The sequence below is a fragment of the Ictalurus furcatus genome, chromosome 7 (genome assembly GCF_023375685.1).
Source record: "Ictalurus furcatus strain D&B chromosome 7, Billie_1.0, whole genome shotgun sequence".
NCBI classification, from domain to species: domain Eukaryota; kingdom Metazoa; phylum Chordata; class Actinopteri; order Siluriformes; family Ictaluridae; genus Ictalurus; species Ictalurus furcatus.
The window spans coordinates 26,161,576-26,188,755 of NC_071261.1; the positions used below are offsets into that span (position 1 = coordinate 26,161,576).

The 27,180-nt window shown below is 38.8% G+C and overlaps 2 protein-coding genes across 2 annotated transcripts in view; one reads left to right on the forward strand and one right to left on the reverse strand.

Moving 5' to 3' along the window:
- LOC128610293 (uncharacterized) overlaps window positions 1-3,561 on the forward strand; it is a 3,843-nt gene extending 282 nt beyond the window's left edge. Inside the window, exons 2-5 of the mRNA XM_053629526.1 lie at window positions 131-351; window positions 1,199-1,337; window positions 1,649-1,767; window positions 1,877-3,561. Coding sequence (XP_053485501.1) covers window positions 238-351; window positions 1,199-1,337; window positions 1,649-1,767; window positions 1,877-2,281 — 777 coding nt within the window. The 5' untranslated portion in view covers window positions 131-237 and the 3' untranslated portion in view covers window positions 2,282-3,561. The remainder of the gene's footprint in view (window positions 1-130; window positions 352-1,198; window positions 1,338-1,648; window positions 1,768-1,876) is intronic.
- Window positions 3,562-4,280: 719 nt separating this feature from the next.
- Window positions 4,281-27,149, reverse strand: pik3c3 (phosphatidylinositol 3-kinase, catalytic subunit type 3). The gene is made up of 25 exons (XM_053629525.1): window positions 26,728-27,149; window positions 24,704-24,892; window positions 24,079-24,222; window positions 23,827-23,956; window positions 21,404-21,490; window positions 19,539-19,634; window positions 19,305-19,376; window positions 18,883-18,987; window positions 18,702-18,794; window positions 17,641-17,826; window positions 16,251-16,390; window positions 15,917-15,995; window positions 15,767-15,834; window positions 14,054-14,159; window positions 12,589-12,705; window positions 12,019-12,150; window positions 11,786-11,914; window positions 10,623-10,692; window positions 10,466-10,530; window positions 9,025-9,109; window positions 8,812-8,886; window positions 8,511-8,679; window positions 5,739-5,829; window positions 5,503-5,628; window positions 4,281-4,930 (listed from the first exon to the last, which is right to left on the reverse strand). Exons 1-25 carry the CDS (start codon window positions 26,790-26,792, stop codon window positions 4,916-4,918), a joined length of 2,634 nt encoding a protein of 877 aa, XP_053485500.1. The 5' UTR covers window positions 26,793-27,149; the 3' UTR covers window positions 4,281-4,915.
- Between the last annotated feature and the right edge of the window lie 31 nt (window positions 27,150-27,180).

Here is a 27,180-nt window from a genome sequence, read left to right on the forward strand (position 1 = left end):
CCTGCCCACACTGTTGTTTGCACCTGCCTGCAATATTCTCTAAAGAAATCGATTCTGTTTTGCAAAAAAACATATAAACAAGTCATTTAGTGTACTAATGTTTGACTTTGTCGTATTTCTGTTTCTCCAGCGAATGTGAGTTTTAGTGCCCCCTCGCTGTCCCTCTCTCTGAAGGAGCAACAGCTCTGGGTGGAGGTGATCTTTCAATGTGCTCCGAATGTTGTCTGTCGGACTTGGATGGAGATGGAAGGTGATGAAAAGGATACTCCAACCTGCTGTGCCCTCGGTTCATTCCTGCCGCTGAACGCCACAGTGACTCTTTATAATAAACATGATATGAATGATATTCAGGTGATTAAACTCTTCCATGCTCTTGATTTCTCTCTTAAAGCAATATTTCACACAGAAATATTGAAGAAATATTAAAGTATTACAGAAAGGTGGCACAGGCTTTATTATACTTATGAAATAATGCTGACTAACTTGAATTGATGGGTTTCCTGTTTGCTCTGTGCATCCTGTCTTATTGATGCATAGCATATTCAGCAATGGATGCTGAATGTCAAAATGTTTTGAAGTTACTGAAATTGTAGCAAAGCTATGCTTCAGAACCTTTTCAAAAATTATATTTTCTAGTTTCATCATTGGCAATACTCTCTCTCTAGCTATTTCTTCCATACTGTAGGACAACTGGGAGGGGAAACACTAACAGGTATACAATCAAAACTGCAGCTGAGTGTGCTTGGAAGAGAAAGCTAAGTGCTCTATTCTGTATTGTAGTGTCTTGAGCCCAGCGACTGCGTCCTGTTTAATGCTGATGTGATGCTGGTGATTTGTCACCACTGACAGTTATTTTTCCCCCCATATTAAGACAGTTCTTTGGCTAAGTGCCAGGTACAGTATACTGCTGTGGTGTTTTATTAGTGCTTTCTGGTCATGCTTCTTCCTGGTCAGCAAACTGAAACATGCATTTAGCAGGTATCATTGTGATCGTCAAGAAATCAAGGCCATCCTTCATACCAAAGGTTTAGAACATTGTCAGGATTCAAACCTGCGATCTTCCAGCGACAGCACAAATGTTCTTGTACCATTTCGGAGCCCGTGGAACTCAATTCTGCTGATGTTTCTGTAATGGGTTCTAGTTGTGTCTATCATTGTGTTATCATTACACTCATTAACTAGTCTGTTCTTCTCACAGACTCGCACTGAGATTGTGGAAGATAGTCGGTGGAAGGTGCCGTTTGTTGTGCTTGCTTCTGGTCAGGAGTACTGTGCTGTGGCCCAGCTTGGCTCCTCTCCCGTCTCTAAACCACAGTGCATCTACGTCCCACTGCTGGGTAAACAGTGCTCAATTCAATTGATTTTTATTTTTATAGTGCTTTTAACAATAGCCATTGTCACAACGGCAGAAGATAGAGATTTAGTTTTGTAGCAAATCAGCTAGAGGTGACCGTGGCAAGGAAAATCTTCCTGAGACAAAGTGCACTATTCTCACTTTGTCCCTGTAGGGATCAGTTAACAGTCACTTGCTTATTTTTTACAATTTTTTTTTTTTTTTTTTTTTAAACTGTTTAACAAAATCAACATTTTAAAAATTCCTTTCTTTTAATGCATTTTCTGAGTTTGTCATGACTATTTTAACTTGCAGTAACATTTCTCCTGGCCCCGTATGGTGTCTACATTGCTCTTCTTCTCGTGGTGGGGTTTGTGCTGAGGAGATGGGGGTGTTGGTGTGTTTCGACAGACCTCAGACTCCCTAAAGTTCTGGTATTGTATACCTCATACTGTAGCTACATACTCACAGATCGAGCAGTTGGGTCTATTGCACGCGTGAGCTCTTGGAAACTGATATTGTTAAATGTTTGTTTTTGTGCAGATGTCTCTTCAGAGTCAGGATCAGGAGGGTTCTGTTGTGGATGAACCCAGACAGTCAGCCCCTGAAGAAGAGGAGTCTATTGTCCATCTCTCATTCATCTCCCTTAACAACATGCTTCCTTCTGACTCTGAATCAGTTTATCCACATTTGCAGAGTCTTGGGGTCAGATATTACACCACAGCCCTTCTGCAGGACCGGTTTTGTGATGGAAATGAGGACATAGATTACCTCTCCAGAGATGTCGAAACAGATTGTGCTTCTCCAGGTTATTATCCATGGCCACGTTGGTCATCACTTCCTGCTCTCAGAACAGGGATGGTGTGTTTGTTGGGGAACTTTCTTCCTTCAGAGGGCATAGGGATTCCTTTAAGCTCAGTCAGAGTAGCTGGAGCACAGATAGCCTAGATGGAGTCAGAGCTTTCTATCAAAGTACTTCCAATCCTGTGTAGTGATGGGAATTAATCTTCAATTATCTGTTGACTTAATCCAAGCGGTTTCTCAGCCCAGCCATTTTTTTCCTGATGTATATGGAAAGGTGACGATGTATATGGGAAGGTGACTGCCAAGATACATGTTTTCCAAGATCCATCAAGTCTAACAGCCCTATTCTGTATACATGAGCTAATATGCTCGTGATCGGCTAGTGTTGCTCAGATTGCTATGCTTCCAGCAGCAGGGCACAGCATGATCTTGCAGTTAGCTATGAATAAAAACTTTCTATTCTGATTTTTTTTTTTTTTTTGGTAAAAACTGTCAAAACTATTCCTCAGGAATTTCAAATGGTCCACAATTTTGCTCTTTCCCAGCACGCAAAGGACCATAACCAAGCAATGACTACAACTTGGTACCAGTGTGTAAAAATGAGCAAAATATGGACAGTTATGGGTGTTAATGTTCGTGTGTGCAGAACAGGTTAGTTCCTGTTTGTTAATAACTTTTGAAGTTAATAAGACAAAAATGAAGCTTGTCATTTTACCCAGAAACCAGAAAGCGTGTCCATATTAATGCCGTCAGTGTTTAAGTTCAGCTACTACAAACTTACAGTACATATGGAATCATTTTATGTCACCTCAGTACTATACTGTATTTTATGTATGAATAAATCAGAAGGTAAGGCCATCAATCTGTTGATGATCTTAACCCAATCCAAAATTGGTGCTGATTTTGGGATACACCCATACAGCAGTGTGACGCATTTCAGTAGGCAGTCATAAATCCTCAGCTATTGGTTCTACCCCCTGTGGACTCTTTTCTGCACATATGAAGGGGGGTGGTGATGTGGCGGTGATGGTGACGGAGGGATAGAGACACTCGGCCTGCAAAACTCCCCCCACACTGCCCCCCAGCACTGACTCATTGTTGCCTGCCCTGGCTTAGTTTTCATGGTCAATAACTCACTATTCACTGCTTTACCGTGCATTTTATGCTGATGGTGGTATTTTTAAAGAAGTATTGCAAACCAAAATTAGGCCCTAAGGAGCAGTGCGGACATTTGGGTAAGTCCTGTTACTGTGTACAGCTTTAATTGTAATGACTTTCACCCTTCTTGAGTTTAAGCTGCTGTCTGTTTGATTTATGCCAAGTAGACCAGTGGAGCTATTTCACTGTGCTGTAGTTTGACGACAGTAGGGTTTTTTTTGTGTGTGCGCCATGTATGATTTTGATGAAGCCTGTAGTGAATTATTCCTTCATTAATGTATAAAATCATAAATAAAGACACCAGGTTTAATTGTTGCAGTTTTAAATGTCAGGTTGACCAAAGTGAAAAGCAGGAGTGTTACAGAGGAAATATACATGCTGCTCTAATAAAGCCACAACCCACAAACCTGAAAAAAAAACACGTTGAAAAACAAGAGCAAGCGAGTAAGAACTAGACTGATGGCAAAAGGGTGAACATGAGCGAGAAAACCCCCTGAACTGAGGTTTTGTACTCATGCTATATTTGCATTGATGAGCACCTTCAACAATATGATTCAGTTTTCTATTGTACGTAAAAAACATGGATTGCACATTTCATATTTTTTTAATAAATGTAAGCCACTTCTGTTTAGCATCTGTTAATATTTCTCTGCATTTGTGCTGTGTTTTTACATTATAATATTAAATAATAAATGTATAATATAAAACAGTTAATCAAATCAAGAATGCTGAATACCTGATACAGGCGTGAAGAAAATCGTGGACTGTTGGAGGTGCATTATTTTATATAATTTTTTTAAAAGTATATTTTCCCACCTTTAAAAATATGTACATGCTTCTGAATATTGTTTTTGCCAGTACACTGACTCACACTGCTTCAGTGCCAGTTCAAAGCGACAGGTAGAGCAGATACAAACTTGTTGAAAAACCTGTTGCAGGAGAATGGAGACTAAGAAGATAAGCACATCAGAAACCGCTCTGTAACTTATGAGGTCAATATCTTTATTATAATAAAGCATTTTTTAAAGTACAGCAACAGCTCCAATAATTTTGTGAAAGTAATGCGAACGTTACACCACAGTGTTGTTAAATTTTCTGTAACAGCAGCTCTGATAGCAGTTCCATCTGTATTTGAAATCACAGATTTATATTAATGCTCTTGTTATGGTGCATTATGGTTTATTTAGAGGAGAGAGAAAAAGACAGGCTGGTGAGGGAACGACTGTTTATAGTTGCTATAACGTATGTGAATCAAGAATTATGTACCACGACATTAACTACAAATGTTTATTAAACATCATTGGCAAATTGCTGTAGTATAAGAGGACTGAAACAGTTCAGGACTTGCTGTTACAGGTAAATGATCAACTTCAGGGGGTAACATAATACTAACGCTGCTTCTCACCACCCGGTCACTGATTATGTTCGTATAACAGTACGTTATAACACCAATAGTGTTTTACTTCCTAATATAAGTACATAACTCTCAAGATGATGCTGTGCACAGACACTCTTGGCATCCTTCTGTCTCTCCTGTCTTCCACTTTCATTTGTTCGATCCTGCTTTAATTACTGTGGCAAGATCTACCAGCTGCAAGTTTCAGGCTCCAATGCGTCTCTTCACCTTCGCCAGTACTGTCAGGGGAAAAAAACAAACCAAAGCATTAATCATTTAAGCAGATAAAGAGGCATAATGTTTTGTGTAATACTTTCACTTCAGGCGAAAGGCAACACCAAGGCACAATCATTTAGATAGCTTTAGAGCCATGATTTCCAAAGTGTCTGTGATTTAAAAAAAAGAAATAAAAATCTAGTTACAGTTGTGGAAACCACACCAAAAAAAATGACTAAATCTATTAGATTATAATATTTACTGGTAAATTCTTACAGCTTTTATACTGGTGTACTGAATGGATTTCATCTAAACTTCAAGAACTCAAAAACAAGCAGTCAACTTAATTTAATGTTGATTTTAATAAAAATGTGTTTTGGGAATGGAAGATTTAGGAATAAAAAGCTCTATGGCTCCAGAATAACAAATTACTCAAACAATGAGCCTAATGTTGGATTATGTTAATAAATAAATTTGTACTGAGGTTCTGTGGAATTAAAAAAGCAAAAAAATTATTCTTTTAATCGGGTCATTGGGTGCAAAAACTTTAAGAACCCTTGCCCTAGAGTACTGCGTATTAAACCCACTTCTATACCTGGGCAAACTTGTGTATTTGTTCCACCACAGCGGCGAACAGAGCACCCACACTCTCATCTATCAGACTCTGCATGTAGTGTACCGCCTCCTCATCTGACAGGTCCAATCTGAATTTATCCTGTACCTGAAAGGACACCAGATGAGGAGAAAGTCAACGATCTAGTCTTTCCTGAAGAAGTCTTCAACACAGTTAAACAAACATTGATAGACTAGACTAAGTAGAAGTAAACACACCTTTTTAACTGTCTTATCAGGCTCAAGCGCGATGTCAGGAATATTGGCATCCACCATGAGGGAGAACAGGTTTAAAATGAGGTTGGAATATCTGATAATGACACACACACAGTGTAAGCTTTAAAAACATGAACACAAATTACCAGCTTAGATCTACTGCATATAGACATTTATTTACCAAAGAAAAATACCAGTTTAAGAACAACCAATGTAATGGGAGGTCCCACTGTACAGTGGCAAAGAAGAACTGTGGATGTTATTAATGTTTTAGTTGTCAGAGATCAGTCTGTTGTGTGGACAGACTGTTCATTTTTGAGGATGCGTACAACTTGGGCCAGAGGTACCAACATTTCTAATAAGTAAATTCCAGCTGGCTGAGAAAAATCCCTAACATCTGTGTTGGTGGATGTCGTGGCTTCCCCACCCCCCGAGTGACAGTAAGACACCAGCAATGCAAAACTCCAGCCTGGCCACTATATAATTTTTTACAGGCCAAAGAGACCACAGTCCCACACTCTTGTTTTCTACTGGGTCACAAGTGTGAGGCTTGTTAATTCACATTTCAAAGTTCACATAGACATATTCAGACATACTCAGCAAAATGAACTGATACCCAAATGCACCTTTTTTTTACGTCCCTTCAGTCAATTTCCACTGGGTGAATTAGATTCATTTTTGGACTGACCTCTGCTTTGGCTGAAAAGGCAGAACTCCATAGTTTTCAAGTGTATCGCCATAGTGAGGGATCAGAAATCAATCATGCTCATAAATATTTACTGATGGCTTGTTCATGACCTTTGACATTGTCAAAGAAAAATACAGTATAACCGACTACTGTTACGTTCAATACATATCAATACATACAAAGTAAGGGAAAAAAAATAAACAATTAATATTACAAACTTCCATAATCTTTGTCCACACCTCTGCTCAAAATTAAACCTCGAACATCTAAAGACATCACAATATCACTTCCAGTTGAGAAATGGACTGCAGATACAGTGCTGTGAAAAAGTATTTGATTTCTTCTGTTTTTGTATATATAAATAGTTTTAGATCTTCAAAAGAAATACAACATAAAACAAAGCCAACCGGAGTAACACACAATACAGTTTTACTTTATTTTTATTGAAGCAAAAAAGAAGTTATCCAACACCTATCACCAATGTGAAAAAGTAAGAGGATTTTCACTTACTTCTAGGACTAGGATTTACTTGCTGCATAATCCAGCTGCGCTTGAGTTTCAACTTATAGACTGAAGACCGGACATTCTCCTTTAGGATTTTCTGGTAGAGAGCAGAATTCATGTTTCTCTCAATTATTGCAAGTTGTCCAGGCCCTGAAACAGCAAAGCATCCCCATACCATCACACTTCCACCACCATGCTTGACCGTAGGTATGATGTTCTTTTTGTGGAATTCTGTGTTTGGTTTACGCCAGATGTAACGGGACTCCTGTCTTCCAAACAGTTCCACTTTCAACTCATCAATCCACAGAACATTCTCCCGAAAGGTCTGAGTTTTGGCAAAATTCAGACGAGCCTTAATGTTCTTCTGGGTTAGCAGTGGTTTTCACCTTGCCACTTTTCCATAGATGCCATTTTTGCCCAGTATCTTGCTGAGAGTGAAGTCATGAACAGTGTTCTTTATTGTGCAAAAAAGAGGCCTGTAGTTAATTTGATGTTGTCCTTGGCTCTATTGAGACTTCCTGCATGAGTAATTGCTGTGCTCTTGGAGGAATTTTGGAAGGTTGGCCACTTCTGGGAAAGTTCACTACTGTGCCGAGTTTTTCTATTTGGAGACAATGGCTCTCACTGTGATTCTTTAGAGTCCCAGAGCCCTTGAAATAGCTTTGTAACCCTTCCCAGACTGATGTATTTCAATCACCTTCCTCTTCATCATTTCTGGAATTTCTTTCAACTTTGGCATAGTGTGTTACAGGATAAGACATTTTAACCAACTTCATGCTGTTGAAAAAGTTCTATTTAAGTGTTAATTTGATTGAACAGGGTTTGCAGTAATCAGGTCTGGTTGCGTCTAGTCCAGCTGAACCCCATTATGAATGCAGTGATTCGGGGAATTAGTTACTACGGGGACAAATCCAATTTCACACAGGCCCAGTTGTTACTGGACAACTTTTTTGCTTCAATAAAAAACATTTAAAACATCATTCAAAATCTGTATTTTGTGTTTACTCAGGTTGCCGTTGTTTTATGTCAGATTTGGTTTTTATTTCTGAAATAATTTAGTATGAGATATACACAAAAACAGAAGAAAAAAAATCCCAGCACTGAATAAAATAACCATGGGAGCCTAATTTGCAAAACATACGCAATAACACTTTCTCTCTGACCAGCAATAGAAAGCTTCAGGTAAAACAATATAAATCCTACACAGAACCCACATTACAACCTATAAATTGCACCACATCAACAGGTGATTACTATCATGCCTATTCATGTCCTTACATACTCCATTTTTAAGTTACACCATGCATTTGTCTTTCAGTTTCTTTCTCTCTTCCTCATTTTAAACTACTATCTTTTCTTTTCCTTTTTGTGCTGTACCATTTTTTTCCCCTTTCACTCTTTCCATTCTCTCTGTTTGCTCAAGTCTATTGCAGCTTTGGGGATGGAATAATGATGTTAACAGTTATAATTGTCTGAATTTCATTTAATCATAAATGCGATGGTTAAACTGTAGACGCCGGCACATCTGTAACACGCTGAACTTCTACAAAACATGTGGGGTGTCCATCTTATGTGTGTGTTACCTGCGCAGGTGCAAGAAGGCTGTGTAACAATGTTTCCTAAGCTCCTGGTACTGTTCACTCTGCATGCCCCCCATGCCCTCCACCATCTCCTTACTCAGCTTCATTGGAGGGGGCAGTGGTTTGGGGTCCCGCCCCAGTATGTAGCCAAAATCAATATGGAACAACTTTCCTAATGCAGAAAAGAAGGGATCAACTCTGACCACAGTGAGTATGTGCTCAATTACATACAAATTGGCATTATATTTTATTTTGGGATAAATCTAATAGATGAAATATAATGAAGGAAATAGCAAAAATGTACCAGTCTTGGTGAGAAGCAGGTTGTCCAGGTGTCTGTCCCCAACTCCAAGAATATAGGTGATGACGCAGTAGCCAGCTGTGATATACACACATAATGCACAAAAACGTAGATTTACAGCTCACACACTTTACAGCTGTTAGCCACATTCATTTTCAATAATCAAGAGAAGACCCCTTTAGAAATTTTCACAGTCAAAACAGATGCATGTCTCACCACAGCTCTTCACGTAGGTGTCCATCACCTCAGAGCTGATGCCGTAAGGTCCTTTTTCACTAGGGGCATGTTTCCTAAAGAAACTCTACAGGAACAGGTCAGAGGTCAGCTCATAAATCCATCTGCTTAAATCTTCACCATTTAAATAGTTCACAAACTTCTACTCAACATCTAATCATATAATGCATTGCTGATATCAGATTTCTTTCATATTGCAAAATACAGTGTGGTCCACATATAATAAGGAATATTTTTTGTTGTGATGCCTCTCCCACTGTGCAGTGAACATTAGTGTCATATCTCAAGAAGAAGTGGTTGAATTGTTTATAGGATTTATATAGAATTATGATTGTAACCAGCAGATGAAGTGATTCGATTTTGGATCAAGATCAGAGCAAGGTCAATTGTCTGAAAGGACTAGACTTGTTGGCGGTGAAGGCATGAAAGCTCTACTTATTTTGACTCTACTTCATGCTGCATCAAATTCAGTGTGCTGAAGTACAGGGTGTCCGAAAAGTCGTAAACCAACGGGAGTAAAACTTCATATACTTTATTTTGTATTTATCATTTACAACGTATACGCTACACATTGACCCTTACGCTCTACGCGTTTTCTCAGCCACTGTATCATGTTTTTGTGGATTTTGCTCAACATATTCCCATTGGATCTTGACTTTCCGATGCCCTGTATAATGACCACAAGGTTAACCTCATCATACAGACATTCCATGGAGAGAACCTGTCTAGAGAATGAGCTGGTCTTTGAATGAGTGAGATGCAGTTAGGTTCATGTGAAATTAGAGATATTTAGCTAACTATCAAGTGCCAGTTTATCGGTTTGGACAGGCTTCCTTTGTCATTCAACTGCAGTGTAAATTTGTAGGAAAGAGGTGTAGTAAGAGGTTATTTAGACTTGGGTTACATTATTGTTTTTATATAGATCAGTTTTCATCCGCTATCTTTCTTAAGTGACTTATAGAGTTGTAAGTTAGGTACATTATTGGGTTCTTTTGACAGCTAATAGGAATGTCTGGCTATGGTCAGATTGTGTTATGAATTATAGGAGAATCCTGTTGGTACAGTGATGATATGATGCCTGTAAAAGTCTTACTGTCGGGCTCAACAGGTTATAGTGCACAGTGTTACATTTACTTCAGGGGTATTTACACATATACTGTGTAGAACGTATATAACGTCAGGATTTAAGTAAAAACTTGGACAAATTAATAATCTTAAATAATATCCACCCCTGCAATGCACCCATTTTCAGTTCCTGATGGTTTTAGGGGAATTTTTGTATTATTCTTGCCTTCGGTAAGTGAAACCTCATGCTCCTTGTTTCATTTCAAACCTAATGTGCTGTGAAGCCAAAACAGCTAAAACCGCCACTGTCTAATAACAAACTGCACTGAATGAGTCATAGTGTATCTGACTGTCCAACCTGAATATTGCCTTCAGTTGCCAGAACTTCTGCCACAGGAACCGATTGTACAAACTGCATAAAACCTGAGAACACAACACAGCGGGTGTAAGAGTGCACAAGTGTATGTTGGGCTCTTTAGTGCAGGGTCTGTAGTTGCATGGGTGTTAGCACTGACCATGTTTGGTGCTGGTGGCCAGCACTTTATATGGCATCAGCTTTAGGTCCAAATTTTCTTTCCTTAGCAGCTGTGGAGAGAAGAAGAGATTTGAGATATACTGTAAACAATGTCTACAGAATGAGGATGCATGTGTGTGTGAGGTAAAGGTATTCAAGTCTATCTGTCATTAGCATGTTTGATTATGAGGCAAATTATTTATCTTGCATATTGTCATTAATTAACTTACAAATGCCAACCAAACAAATCAATCAGGGAGGTAAAAGAGTGCAAGATAACAAACAGAGGTGTCGCTAAGAGAATGTTATATAAATCAGACTGACGGCTACTGAGTAAACTCTAATGTCATACATCTGAGCAGGGCATATGCTGCACTTGTCTCGGCATGTACTTGTCTCTAGTAGGCCTATAGGGCACCTGGAAGTGCTTTACTAAGACAAGAAGAACATGCATTTGGGGATTACGTTAAAAAAATATTCTAATCTTTGTGCAGTCATTAGTCATGCCCACAAAGTATATGGGTATAGAACAAATCTTTCTAAAACATTCTTAAAGATATGTTATACAGATTAGTTTGTAGATATTTAGTGATGTTACAATGCACACTTTTTATTCTGAATGACAATTTTGCACTTTGTCTCTCAAAATATACAGATCACCAGTGTGATTATTGTTTTTACGATTGTACTGTACAACTGATTTGGCCACACCTAAGGTTTTTGCTGTCTCTGTGATGGGTTTGTGTTGTTTGTGATGATGGCTTGAATTATGCTTATATAATATCAACTGTACGACAAATCTACATATAAATTTGCTTATAAATATAAATCTTTTTTAGTGTTATGAAACATCTCCCTACATATTTAATGTTTTTATTTTATCATAGCTGTTTAGGTGCTTTGTACGGTCTGCATGCACACTGAAAAGATAAACACAAAAATGTAACGAGCGATTTTTACAATTTTGGGAGTCTTTTATTTGTTGTAACATTGAATCTAACACCTGTTGTGCAGAGCTGACCTTTGACGGTGTGTATTATAAGGCCTTTCTTAGATATAACATTCCTTACTGCCAAATTTAAAAAAAAAAAAAAAAAAAAAAAAAAAAAAAGCTGTACAGAATAAAGTACATGTGCACATGGGTGTGTATCAAGCATATCAGACCTTGTCCATCAGTGAGATGATCTGTAGGATGAGTTGATCTTGTCGCAGGTCATCACCATGTTTAAAGATCACAGGATAAAGCTCATTATCTTCAGTCTTAAAGATCAGTTTAGCTGGCATCAGAGCACTCTAAATACAGAAACACACACACACAAAGAAGGTTATGTGTGTATTTCTTTTTCATACACACACCAAAGAAGAATAGCTGGATGGATGATTGTGACAGTGGTTACCTTGAATAGCGTGGCGGTGTCTGGTACGATGCCTCTGATGCGCACCTGGGGCTCCAGAGGGAGAGGGATGGGATCGATCTCACACAGACTCACCTTCTCATTATCAGCCAACAGAGCCTGCAGCCTCTCTGTCTGTCTCAAACACACAAACACAACACTGTAGGGCATATTCAAACAAATTTCTGGGGTAATTCACACACAGGAACTACCACACAATAAACAGGGCGTCGCAAAAATCTCCATACGTAGGAGAAATTAACACTTTTTAGCTAAATGTCTTCCAAGCTTTTCCATTGAAATCATTCTCCTGGCTGGATCGGGAAGCTGTCGCAACGTTGCGATGTACATGAATAACTCATTCAACATGAGTGGGAGAGACGACTCTGTGTGTGTTTACAAAGAAATGGCAATCATGTCTTGTGAATAAAGTTACATTTTGCTAAAAAAAAAAAAAAAGTGTTCATTTCCACCATGTATGGAGACTTTTGGGTGGAAAACTTGAAATTTTTTTACAGTTTTTCCATCACTCCAGTTGAGGTGTCTGAGGGATACGTGTGCACAAGTGTGTACCTTTTTCTTGCGATTGCCGCTCTCTCTCTGAACGGCCTTCATGAGCTGCACGAGTCGGTCTACAAATGTCTGCTGTGCTGCGAGCAGAGAGCGCATCACTCTCACATTCTTATCACCCTGAGGATGAGGGAGGAGAGAGAGAGAGAGAGAGAGAGAGAGAGAGAGAGAGAGGGATATGCAATGTTTCTGTATCATCAGTGATGATACTGGAAAAAGCAATATGACAAACTAGGTGTGTGTGATAGAACCAAAGCTTTATGTGACAATTTCAGAATTTTGAAATATATGATGGTATACATATCATAGAAAAGCTGTAAGAATAATGCTCTCGTTTAAAAAAGGATAAAACAAAAGGTAAACCAGTGTAGCAGTTTTGCAACAAGCAACATTTTAAAGCACTAATTAGTCAGCTTGGTACACCACAACAGATAGTATGTGTGAACTTCTCTAGAACATCATACCTTTTTTACAGGCATCTCATTTAAACTGTTAAAACCACCCAGTATGAAGATGAACAGGTGGCAAGATTAGTAGTTAATTTATGCTGGATCATATACTACCACTACTACTACTACTACTACTAATAATAATAATAATAGTAATAAATAAAAACATTTTGATGAATAATCATTCTTGAAGTGTCACCTGCCTTCCCAAAATACAGTTGGCTCATTTCCATGATGACTAATTGGTAACAAGTAATCATACTTGCGTTATCAGTCACAGTTGCGGAGAGGTGCCTAGAGTAGATGAGTTTTGGAACAAAGTGGCAAGTGGAAAAAAACAAGTCCACAGCTGCCGTTTATTTGGACCGATTTAAAACTGACTGATTCTGTGACCAACAAGATCTTACTTTAAAGCAAATAATGGGGATTAAATCTAATAAATGTCCACAAACACAGATGTAGTGCAATGATTGGGTGAGCAAAAAAAGTGATTATGGGGTGGATTAAAAAAAAAAAAAAAGGCGGCATATTTGCAGACACTACAAATCAGAAATGCACGCGCACTACAACGAACTCCTTCCACACACAAGGACTGAAAATAAAAGAAAACACTCATCTCTTTTCCAACGTCTAAACTTTTTTTTGCCCGTTTTGTGTATTCAGTTCCGAGTAAAATATTTATTGTGAGTTTAAGTACACACTGGGAAGCTTAACACACAGGAAATGTGCAGCTGTCTCCTCCAATCATCCCACGACATCTATGGCATCAACAGTATTACGTGAAACGCTTGGAGTACAGGTGCGTCTACATATGCTGGAACATTTTCCCCTGCCTGCTGCTCTACCTTGGTCTACCTTACGCACTGGGTAGAGTGTGTTATGTGATATCTCTGACAAAAAAATTAAAAAGTCTATGGTGACTGGAGTATGGTTTCTTAATTATCTATTAACTGTGTTTATGTGGACAGAGTGTGAAAAGGGCTCTGTGTGTGAGTGTGTATGTGTGTGTGTGTGTTTACCTTGAGCAGAGCTTGGCTGAATCTCCTCATTACATTCAGATACATGTCATGAGTCTTTGGGTCTCTCTGCTGTGTGTCCTGGTCCTCACACTCCACTATTACATACCTGCAGGAAAAGATTTGAAGTCCTGTTAGCAATATTAATATCCACCAACTGATAAAAAAAAGGGGCGGGGGGGGGTTGGCACTGGTGGTAAACTCCACTTGACTGGATAAACATGCTGTTGGTTTCTATATGGGTCTTTTTTGTATAACACACATATGGCGATTTACACCACAGCTCTGTTGAATTCTCGAATCTGATCAGCGAGACTGTGTTGATCCATTTTCTACAACAGCAGTTCTGACAGTAGTTCCAGCTGGTTTATTATTTAATATGCTCGTTTTTCAACAACATAACCGGGGCCAATGCTCCACATCAGTGGATTTATAATGCATAATTATTGATATGTTTAAGTATTCGTTGAAGAGATGCTTATTTGACATTTTGTAGTCTCCAGTGCCATGCTTTGTAACAGTCACTCTGCACAGGATTTCACTGATTGTTGCAGCCAAAAACATTTCTTGCTGTGGCTTTTTTTCCCCCCACAAATTGCGATGCAATTTTGGCCCTTTTTGGTGCTTTTATTTTATGGAAAACTACTTGAATTGAACTGCATGAAATTGTCTTTCGCAGTCATGTTTGTTGGTAAATGAGATCTTTTAGCTCTACTCATGTTCGACGCACATGAATTCGAAGAGGGCTTTGGCTGAATGCGCATTGTGATGACACCACATGATGCGTCTTGGCCCCAATCTGCAGAAAATCCGCAGTAATTTTATAAAATAATTGCAAGCTCCTCAGAATATTGTGGCGTTTGTTTGATTTTGCGTAAATTTCTGCGATCGCAAATATCGCAAGATCCTGAACAGTCAGAGCATTTCCTTTAGGTTTTTGGGTACAGGACAATTTTCAGGTTAGAGGGCTTTGCACTTTCAGGGTAACATGGCAAATGGCATTTTTCCATCTTTTTTCCATCACTTTTCCATGAAGAGAGGCTGTTGAGGGAACAAGTGTTTTTTTGCTGCATGATAACAGGTATGAACTGGTTATTGCGCACGTTCCACAACATTAAACCTAACTATAAATGGATAAAAAGTACAGTGTGTCGTCTTTAAATAATAATAAATTTCTGTGGTATAAGAAGAAGGAAACATTTCACGTTGTGCTGTTATATGAAAATAATCAACTTTGAGGTGGCAACAGTTGCTGATTATTTTCTTATAACAGCACGTGCCATCAAGTTTTATTCCTAACATAGCCTGTTAGAGAAAAGATCAAGTCAATTAAGAATACTGATGGAACAGACAACACACAGGAACTGAAAAGACTGAGAGAATTTGACAAAGAAAGCATGGCTTCAAAGAAAAACAGGAAAAACACCATTTATAGTTGTCCAAACGAATGTAGCACACTCGTGCTTATTTAGCATCCAATTTAGTGAGATTGCAATGACACACACCTACTATACACAAAGTACTGATTTGCTGTATGTTCCAACAGAATAATTTAATAAATGGTAAATAATTGATTTATTTTATTAATTAAAGATATTACGTATCGTTACATGTATTGTGGCTAAATGCTAGCTAAATGCTGACACAACAGAAACATTTTACTGACCATCTGCACAAGAATACACTACAATTTACTTATTTTGCATCAATACTCACCAGTACAAGTAGTTGGCTAGTGTCGAGTTCTTGCAGGCACGTGATATGAGGAAAGTACACAGGTCTTGCTGCAGATCACACACACACAGTTACAACCACCATCACCATCATCATAATCATAATCACCCTTCTAAACTCCGGCTCGCTTACCTCCAGATTTTCTCCATCTGCTCCGTCTTTGCCTTTCTGTGTGCCGGTGGTTGCTATAACAGCCGAGGTTATCTGGGAGCTAATTAAACATCGTTGTGTTAACACAACTTTATCACAAAAGTCCAAATGACACTTTAAATTCAGAGGAAGCAGTACTTCATGGCTCATGTGCTCAAAATGTAGGGCACGTTACACTGACATGTTGAAGATTATATGTTGTACTTTGGAACCTGGAACAACTTCTTGGCCAGTGTTAAGTGTAGAGGATGTGAAATAAACCCAGTTTACAGGTGAGATTACTGCATTTTCCTTCATGCTGTGTTTGGTGACTCACCTGTCCAAATCACCCAGCGTGGTGCTCTCGCACAGGCCCTGGCTGTCCCGCTTACTGCCAGGATCCAGACCACACTGGATATCATTGAAGTTCTCATACTTCAGAGCCTGAACCAGCTGCAGCAAGTACATCAACAAATCCTACACGCACAGAAAATTAAACGGTTTAAAAACATCCGATGATCAGGGCCGATTATATCCTGTCAATAAAAAGAGAGCGGGAAACACATCAATTTCGTGCTGTGTGTAAAGATGATGTCTCTTGTGTGGAATGACGACTAAACTGCAGTTGAACATGGGTTGACAAAAAGTATATATATATATATATATTGCACAGAAAAATATATTTGTAGAGTAGTATGTTTCATATCCAGTTAATGTTAATATGAGTTAATATCATCATCATCAAAAAAAGTTTATATTAGGCCGATATACTATCAGTTTGATGTTAATGATGAAGTAGAAATGCTTGTGTTTGTGGTGAGTGAATGTGAGACTAACAGGAGGTTTTTTAGAATTCAGTCAATGTTAATATGAATTAATAACATTCAATAAGTTGATACATCTTACTTTAATCTTCAGAATTCAGTTCATGTGTTAATGTTAATTAGAGTAATGTGTTTTCTGTTTATGAGACCAGTTACTGTGAAACAACTTGTTGAAATGGAGAGAATAAAGTTTTTATTTGCATTTTTTTCTGAATTGTGGAATTGATTATTATTAATTTAAAAGAAGGCTTAAAAGGCAGAACTATCGGTATCGGCCGATATCGCTCTGACTAATCGGTTTTCGGTATCGACTGAGAAATTTTCTATCGCTGCATCTCTAATATATACATCACATGCTTTCTCCAAGACACATGAAGCCAGCTAACCACATCTTTTCGACCTGTGATTGACAGGGAAGCAAGAGTATGCCACCCAGTGATGACCAATCTTGCTCCCTTGAGCCGAGCCCCCCCCCACCCACCCAGGAGGTGAGTACAAAATACATATTAACGAATTTAAATTAAGAAAATTAATTCTTCATTGCTTCTACTGCATCATAAATGTTTGCTCTTTAAAAAATAGTGGGCTCTGTCTTAAAAATTCTCCAAAACATATAATCATGAGCACATATCATTATCTAAACCAGTGAAGCATAATATTATTTCATATTTGCTTATGGCTGCATACTGGTATGGGCTCACCCAATCCCAAATGTCAGTGCTGCTTTGCTGCCTCAAATCTTAGCAAATTACATAAATTTTACTTTGATTCCAGGAAATAAATATGAAATCCTCTACAATATCTTAGCAACATACTTTGAGTTCAAATGAACTGAAGCTCATGAAAACACTCTTTCCTTTGCATTGTTTCCTGTGCATCATCCACCTATAATTAGAATTTCACCTCGTCATCAGCCTGCTGTAGACGGGCCACGGCGTAGCGTCTGACTGTGGGGTTGGTGAATTGAGACGAGAGCAGCTCCAGTGAGTCCTCCACGTCCATGGGTCTCCACTTCCCCAGCAGCTCCAGCGCCTGCTTGGCCTCCTGTGGCAACGCCCAGTTCACACACTTCAGGAACTTAGTCAGGGCCTACGAAACACACATGAACAACAAGCACAGACGAGACATTATGAGTGCAGTTTTATGTATAATTATATAATGTATGCATATTTTATATCAGTTAATGTTCACATCAAACATCAGAATGGGGAAAAGGTGTGATCTCTGTGACTTTAACCATGGCATGGTTGTTGGTGCCAGATGGGCTGGTTTCAGTATTTCAGAAACTGCTGATCTCCTGGGATTTTCCACACACAACACAACAACTCTCTAGAGTCCAGTAATTTTTTTTTCCATTTGCCCTTTAGTATCTAAAGGTTTCTTAGCAAATTCATGGTTAGGCCATGTTCCGTTCGGAAGTGGTTTTTCAGCAGGGTCATTAAAATAGTATTATTACAAAGAATTCACATGTGAAAACGTAAGTGCACCTCATGAAATGTTTCTTTTATTTTGACGTACATGGACACAACAGTATTTGATCTTTAGTTAAACACTATGCATAGATAAATTGCTTTCAATCTGGAACATTTGAAGTAGTGATATATATATGTAGGGGCATGCTTACTTTTCCCAAGAAAATTGCATTTCTCTTTGTTTCAATTATATAAAGGATAACAATTACGCTCATGCTAATTTCAAGTGTTAAACTGTATTTTATCTATCAACACTGTTTACATGAAGACCTGATATCTGTATGTCCAAAGATACTGAAACAGTCTAAAGTTTTCATGGGGTGTACTGACTTCTTCACATGACCGTATGTATCTTTATATTAGAGTTTAGATACTGGATTAAGAGTTAGCATCACTTCACAGTACTGTATGTCCTTATATGAACTGTTTAATGTGAAGTTGGAAATCACTTTATAACACAATCATAGAAGACATGCACGCACGCACACACACCTTTTCCTGAGTGGTGAGGTAATATCTGAACTTCCACACCAGGTCCTGTTCCTCAGAGGTCAGCTGCTTGGTGGGAGGATAACTGACGATGATCTGCAGACACACAAACACTGCAGTAAAATCCCTGATCCTCTCGTTACTCACACCCACATTCAGTCCAAGATCTCTCTGCCTCACTCACATTGAGCTGGTCTCTCGTAGCAGCATTGGGCTTCAGGTCATGGTCAGACGGTCCACTCCGCAGACTCCGAGCCAGCTTGTGGTGTTTGCTCTCCACAAGATTCTCCTAAAACACAGTACAATGCCGGGCTTAATCAGATAAGCTCTAGTTTTGGTACACAACCTTGACAGCTGAGTTCGTTCTAGGGGTGTGATGAGAAAATCTGAATTAGGTTACACTATTAACACTATGATACAGTGGTTTATATAATAACCTCACACAAATAAAACAGTTATATCAGATAGTGTGTACTGAAATATGATACTGCTCATGCTCATCATTTAATATGTTCAAAAATGCTTATCAGCAGATACTGTGTTTTATAAGCAACTGTAATATCAGAGTCCATATTAGGTGTGTTTTTGTCACAGCGTTCTACTCACCATGCACATTTGAGGATCAGGGACTTTAACTATGTCTGAACTGGTCAGTAGCGTGGACGCTTCATCTCCATCCTGTACAAACCAGGGGGAATAAAATGCTAATGCTAATAATTCCTCAATATGAAATGGACAGCTAGTTATCGATGTAAACGATTTTAGTGGACATGCTACATACACAAATCTATCAAATATTTATCAAAGTCATACAGAGTCTTTGAGCAGAAGCCTACAGACCTTTTCATAGTAAACGATGCTGTATTCTCGATCTCCAGTCTTGACTCGAGGGAATTCCACCATAAGGTACATGAAGTTGGAACTACGTTTCTCACTCTGTAGGGAAAACAGGTTTTAACACCAACGGTCACAAATACCTCACACTACAGTCACACAACTGGATATTCACACAGCACTGGGATTTTATGCTTCAAGCTTTAAAAGACAATTCCACCAAAAATCAAACATTCAATTTCCACTTACAGAGTTTCACACGCAAAGGTCATTCAAAGTGCTTTATGTAAAAATAAATAAACAAATAAAATGAAAGGCAGTTAATCAGCCAAAACAAATGCGTGATGATTTATGCTAAACCTGTGTCAAAAAGTAAAAGTGAAAGTGTCTCAAGCTTAAAAAAAACCAAAACATTCATATGGTGACATCTTGACATTTTCTACTACATAGATTTCTAAAAACTACAGATTTTCCTGAACTTAAAATGGTTACATTTTTAATGTACGTCAACCACAAGTGATAGTTAAATCTAGTTACCCCAAAAATTAATAAGGTGAAAGATTTTTCTATATCTTGTATGGTAGCACTACTTGTATTGTTCTGCGCTTGATATATTGCTTTGCTTGTATTTCCTCATTTGTAAGTCGCGTTGGAGAAAAGCGTCTGCTAAATGAATAAATGTAAAATGTAATGTACATCTATCACCTATCTATCTAATCTATTCATCACTGACAAACTGTAAAAACTTATAAGTTTGCAGTGGGAAATTACTTATCACTTTGATTATCAGCATACCACATAGGTCATCAGACAAGACAAGCTTATAAAATAACCTAAATAAATAGTTCTGTGTCATTTTGGTAAAATATTAGTATACTACTGGCAGAAAAAAGAGACAGTATTATCCAACAGACCAAGAGATCCATCTTTTCACACTGAGGACGACTGAGGGACTCATACACAACTATTACAAAAGGTGCAAACATTCATTGATTGTCAAGAAGGCAACACGATATATTAAGAGGCAGGGGGGTGTAAACTTTTTAACAGGATGATCGGTATAAATTGGTGTTATTTTGTCTTCTGGGAAACAAGTAAATATCAAACGTAGCTTATGAAGGGCAGTACTAAATGAAAAAAATTCAATCTTTAAACAAAATAATAATTTACACCGATCGTCCTGTTCAAAAGTTTATACCCCCCTGGCTCTTAATGTATCGTTTTGCCTTGTTGAGCATCAGTTAATGTTTGCACCTTATGTAATAGTCGTGTACAAGTCTCTCAGTCGTCCTCAGTGTGAAAAGATGGATCTCAACATCATATAGTCGCTCTTGGAAAGGGGTCAAATATGCAGAAGATGCTGGAAAAGTAAAGAATGTGCAGGACCTGGAGGATTTTTCTGAAGAACAGTGGGCAGTTTAACTGCTCAGGACAAACAAGGGACTCGTGAACAACCATCACAAAAGATAAACACAGTCGCTCATGCATGTAAACTTTTGAACTGGTTCATTTGTGTAAATTCAGCTATTATTGTGTCTTGAGGACTATATGTAAACATCTATTATGTGAAATAGCTTCTTCAGGGCAGAACTAAAGAAACTAATTGCAATTTTTTCTGGTCCTTATTTAAAATAAAATGAACATTTTGCTGATTCTGCAAGGCGTATGTAAACTTATGACCTCAACCAATTTTGGGTAAGTGGAAGACTGGCATTTTTAATTTTTTTAATTTCCCTTTTCAAATTTAGACAAGAGGATAAAACATTTAGTGGCTCCCTGCTCTACAAAGCGGCTAATAAACGGAAGAGTTGAAGCAGGTGTGTTTGAGAAGGAACAATCACTCAGCTATGCCACACCCACTCCCATCTCACCTCATTGATCATCTCAATCTCTCTGAAGGTCAAGCGGTCCAGCCAGTCCACCTTCACCATGTGCCCCTGACGATGAGCCTTCGTCAACTAGAGAGAGAGAGAGAGAGAGAGAGAGAGAGAGAGAGAGAGAGAGAGAGAGAAGGAAAGAGAGAGTATGTGAATCTGAATAAGTAAGAGAGAAAAGTAGGAGACCCATGTTGTGCTGTGCATTAACATTCAGCCAAACATCAGTGTGTCAGCCAAAGGTAGCTTTGTGTACATGTTCACACTCAAATAGCCAAGCAAATCACACAGTGGGTGGTCAGTACAAAGTAATCACACATTAGGAATGTTCCTGTCACTCACATTTTAGCAGTTAGTGAACTTCACAAGTGTCAGAGGTTTAAAGCATGCAACCAGCAGGTTATGCTCCATTTTATAGTAACTACAGGTTAATCACATCACATCACTGTTTGACACTAGATTTTTGCTATGTGACCATACAACAGTTGTTTCAAAACATTTTGATATAATAAAGGCACATGTAGGCGTCTTCCACCGATCAGCCGCTGGTCCTGGAGTTGAGCCTAATCTGGAACTGTCCTGTGCTTTTCCACCACAAACAGGTAGTGCCTTCTTTTTGCTACCAGGGATCCTAGAAAAGCTTAAATTATTTGTTTGGTTGCTACTAAAGTAATACATGAACAGATCGTGAGGTTTTGAATTGATGGTTGAAAAATCGGCTAAATTTCATGACTGAACGATCTGAGAAAGATGCGAGGGTCAGTAGCACTTTTCTATAAGAGTTCATTTCAGCCCGTTCTTCTTTATAACATTCTTCTCAGGCTATGTTTCGAGCTTGCTTCATTATTACTTATTTGTTGTGCAATATCCTCTTCTTGTATGTGCAACACTTCTCCTCTCTTCCCCTTACAATGTGTTATTATGTTACCTTGACAGAGCCAACATACTGTTCTCCATAATCATCATCACATCCATAATGATGCTTTCTTGACTTTGAACCTTTGCACATCTGTTAAAAGCGTGAACATTTTAAAATAAGTGAGAATGAAACGTTGTAATATTTAACTTTTTTAGAGTTTTCAGCGGGCTCTGTCAAGCCAACATCAAAATTCATCTAGGAACTTCTGTTCAACAGAGTGGACTTTATAGGAATGTGCTGCTGTCGCAGAAGGTTTTCAATGATTTTTGAATGTTCGCAACATTTTACACACAAGCAGCATTATACATGCATTTAACAACCCATTTTCCCCTGTTCCTGAAAATAAAACTTCATATTTGGCCTCCTTGGCTATGACTGGCCACTCGGAACATGTCAAGAAAGACATGCTAACAGATAGCTAGCAAAGTCAAAGTCCGGTTATCCATCCATCCATCCCATTTTCCATACCGCTAATCCAACACAAGGTCGTGGGGAGTCTGAAGCCTATCCCTGGGAACTTGAGGCACAAGGCAGGGGAAACCCCGGATGGGCACAAATGCACACACATACACACACACACACAATGGACAATTTGGAAATGCCAATCAGCCTACAACGAATATCTTTGGACTGGGGGAGGAAACCAGAGAACTTGGAGGAAACTCCCGAAACACGGGGAGAACATGCACACAGGAGAACCCCCAACCACGGACGTGCGATGCAAAAGTGTTAACCACTAAGCCACAGTGCCCCCTAAAGTCCAGCTATTACAATAGTAGAAAGTCACTAAGCACAATACATTAAAGGAAACTGAGACCTACAAAAAAAACCCTTAATATTTACCAGAGTAATCAAATGCTACCCTTCATCCCTCTCCAGTTGGTAGCTGTAATAGGGGAGAGTGAACTAGTGGGTAATTTACTAATTTGCCAATTAGTGTTAAAAAAAAGCCTGCATTTCCATACTAATCTCAATCTGCCACACCTGTAACATATGTGTAAATGCCACAGTCAAGAATTTCCCTGCACTGTAACAGACCAAAGTGTTTTCTCCAAACTAACTTATAATGCAAGTCTAAGTGCAGGTTCATAAATTCTGCTGACTAACTGACAAAGTCCGACAGGGTGGCCGTAATTGCCGGTCTCTCCCCATGTGAGAAGTTAGGAGTGGAAGAAAAGTACAATGATATGCCATCAAACACACCCTGCTCACACACTCTGCAAACATTCACTTTTCTTTCAAACACACATCGACTTACAGACAAACATTCATGGACATTCAGCATTCCTGCCCTTTTATACTCACATCACTAAGTAGCTCCAGGTCAGGACCCTGGAACAGACAGCAGTTAAAAAAATGTCCTTTTACATCACACACACACACACACACACACACATACCCTTTCACCGCCTCTTCCACAGAGATACACTAATTTTGTCAGCTTATACACAAAAACACACTCTCATTGTCCCTTATAATTCATGTACATCCCTCTTCTCACCTTAGCCAGCCTGCCCATCTGATCCTCAGCCAGAGTGCTGCTGGTCCTGCCTGGTGTCGATGTGGTCTCCCCGCCATCACCTTTCACCCCCGGCCACACCTTCAGATCATGCATGCCCTGCCGGAACATCCTGTAAAAAAGGGAAAACACAGAAACAGACAGAAAGACAGAGACAGAAACGGCGTGAACAACAATAAAAAAAATTGCACGCACAATGGTAAAAAACTACTGCACGGATCTAGAGACCCTCACCCGTATTTCCCAAATAGGGTGACTGTGGTGCCCCCTACAGGAGTGGCGCGTCCTGGCCCATAAACGTCCCACACAGTCAGAGCTACCTGAGCATTTTGTGGCAGGTCAGGATACTTCACTGGCAACCTCAACCACTCGTTCCAGCTATGAACAAACAGCACACGTTCGCATGAACTCTGCATAACATTTAATACCAGTGTTATAAATACTCATAGAAAACTAATTTGCAATATTGCAATGTAAAGGGTGGCTAGTTTCATCCTGCTACATGCTTGTTCTTTTTAAAAGACAAACACGGTTTCAGCAGTGAGAGTATGTTATTATTAATCGCAATGTTATTCTTTCAAGGTGATTCATCTCCCAGACACCGGAGGGCTGTAAAAATAACAAACTGCTCCTTTAAAACACTTTTCTGTCAATATATCAAAGTGAAAACATGATTTATTAATCAGGAGAGGACAATTCCAGCCTGGGAAGGTCAGAATTCAAGAAAGTTTGGTGATTTCACTGTTCAAACATCTATCAGATTATGTTTATTAAGTGAGTTAGAGCAGGAAAATCCCCAAACTTGGCCTGAAGATATACAGGACCAGCATTAACTTTCATTATACTTAGAGGTACTCACTTCCAGCGGGTACTGAAAGCTTTATAGGACGTACGAACTGGTAGCGCTAGTGGCTTCCCCTCTGCAAACACCTGGCAGGTAACGTACAGGTCTGAGCAGTTCTCCTGGTAAAGGCCAGAGAATCGCAGCATGGGGTCTTCAAGCAGAGCCTTGTAGCTCTTCTGTTCCCGCTTGCCTTCCAAACTACCTCTGTGAAGGACAAAAAAATATATATATATAATATAATATAATATAATATAATATATATATATATATATATATATATATAATATATCATATATATATATATATATATATATATATATATATATATATATATATATATATATATATACACATACACACAAATACATACATACACTTTTAGTGTAATTTTCAAGCTTTTGTTTATGTCTGAAAACTGCATTCATAAACTGTAACTCAAGTTACTGGATTTTTGATCCAAATAAAATAACGACGGTCCATGGTTCTCTTCAAGACGACTCGGATGTGGACCACACAATATGATAAAGTGCTTTGCATCAAATTATGTGTTTGATTGAACATTATTTCCATGTGGTATTCAGATGAAATGGAAGGTGTGGTGATACTTAATGAGGCTAAGAAAGGATTAAAAACACACATGATTAAAGTGAGTAAACTAGAAAGGCTTCACCTGGACCATTGATTGGTGCGAAGAACAGGAAGAAAACACTTATTAAATAATTTAATTCAATTAGATAGTATAAAAACAATGAAATGGCATTTTTTTCTATAAACACATAGAAGAAGTGATGTATAAAATTGCACCATCAATCAACTGTACAAATACAAATATATATATATATATATATATATATATATATATATATATATATATATATATATACTTTCACATATTAATCTGGATGAACTCGAGTAATTTTGTGAAATGTGAAAGTACCCTAAAAAAAAATCCAGGACTTTTAGAAGCCAAGCTGGGTAAAAAATCCAGGACTTTTAGAAGCCAGGCTGGGTAAAAAATCCAGGACTTTTAGAAGCCAGGCTGGGTAAAAAATCCAGGACTTTTAGGGCAGTAGTAGGTCAGCTGATAAGACGTGGTTGTACTACTGATCAGGAGGTCATGAGTTTAAATCCCAGCACTGCCAAGCTTCCACTGTTGGCCCCTTGAGCAAGGCCCTTAACCCTCAATGTTCAGTTGTATAAATTAGATAAATGTAAGTCGCTCTGGCAATAAGTGCCATAAATGTAGAAGTGAAGTCTTTCCAGATATTCAGAATGATTGAGTGTAGAGAAACACCACTACAGTCACGTTTATCACAGTGAGTCTTCGGGTCCCTGGGGTGGATTGGGGTGTAAAAGCACAGGGCAGATCCCTTTTATTCTTCCTCCAGAATGTTTATAGAGGAAGTGACAGGGCGGCTCTTGCGTTCTGACATCTTGGGGCCGCTCGTGAGCGATTAAAACCTTTTTGCATGATCATTTACAGGCGTCCCGAGATGCGACTAACGCAATGAAAACACGTAATCGGTTCTCATTAACCGGTTCTGCGTACAGGTTACCGGAATCGTGACGTCATTCCTGATCGTATTATTTACGACCCTGATCGTTGCACGCGGTGCGAAAGGTGGTCCGGACGGGAATGACGTCAGCGCACGGAAAAGACCGAAGTGTTTCTCAAGAACTCCGAAGAGTTTGTTGAGCTGAGTCACGTGTGTTGTCCTGCTCCAACCACTGCAATAACAACAGATGAAGAGCCGAGGAACTGGTGGATTTTATTCATCCGTATAAAACCACGAACACAAAAGAAGCATCACGTTGAAATAGACGGAGAGTAAAAGACTCACAAAAGAGATAACTGATGTATATTAATGATCTATAAGAAAGCATCTGATTGTGCAAGAGCAGCTGGTCACTTTGTTATTTGTTAGTGAAACAGGCCTGGTTTTTAACCCATACTGAAGGTTGTTTATTTTACTAACATGTCAGGTAAGGTTAAACTCAGCGCCTTGCTATCAAAACAACGCCTAAGAAAAAGTACTCACATTTTCAGTTGGACATTTATGTCCAGGTCGCAACTGTAAACATAGTTAAACTTGTCCGTATCCATCTCCAGCCACTTCTACAACGATAATAATAATAAAAAACAACAACAACAACACTATAAACAATGTAAATGAAGAGTTGAAAGATGTCAGAGCAGCAGGCCTGGCCAGAGAAAGCCCCCTGCGCTGAGGGTAGCTTTCAGTTCAGGAGAACAAACTACTGTGTTTATTTCTTTCAAGTCCCACACTGTATAAAATCCCTCTTTATAAAAACATCCGTGTGGAAACAGCTTTAGTAATAACTAATCCCTGCAGTCACAAAGTCTGAGCCAATATCTGTCTATCCATAGTGCGTTTTCCGAAGAAAACACAACTAAATCATATAACAGGCATAAGCAATCGATACCAGTCTCTCCATCGCTGTAGCGGTTAAGACATACAATCACACCGATA

Bases quoted from the DNA above. Each gene is read 5' to 3' on its own strand.
- pik3c3 (XM_053629525.1), bottom strand. From the start codon at position 26,792: ATGGATACGGACAAGTTTAACTATGTTTACAGTTGCGACCTGGACATA. The intron at 24,223-24,703 runs GTGAGTACCTCT...GTTTGTTCATAG, and splicing joins GCTTTCAGTACCCGCTGGAA to CTGGAACGAGTGGTTGAGGT. The intron at 10,531-10,622 runs GTCAGTGCTAAC...TTGTGTTCTCAG, and splicing joins GGCCACCAGCACCAAACATG to GTTTTATGCAGTTTGTACAA.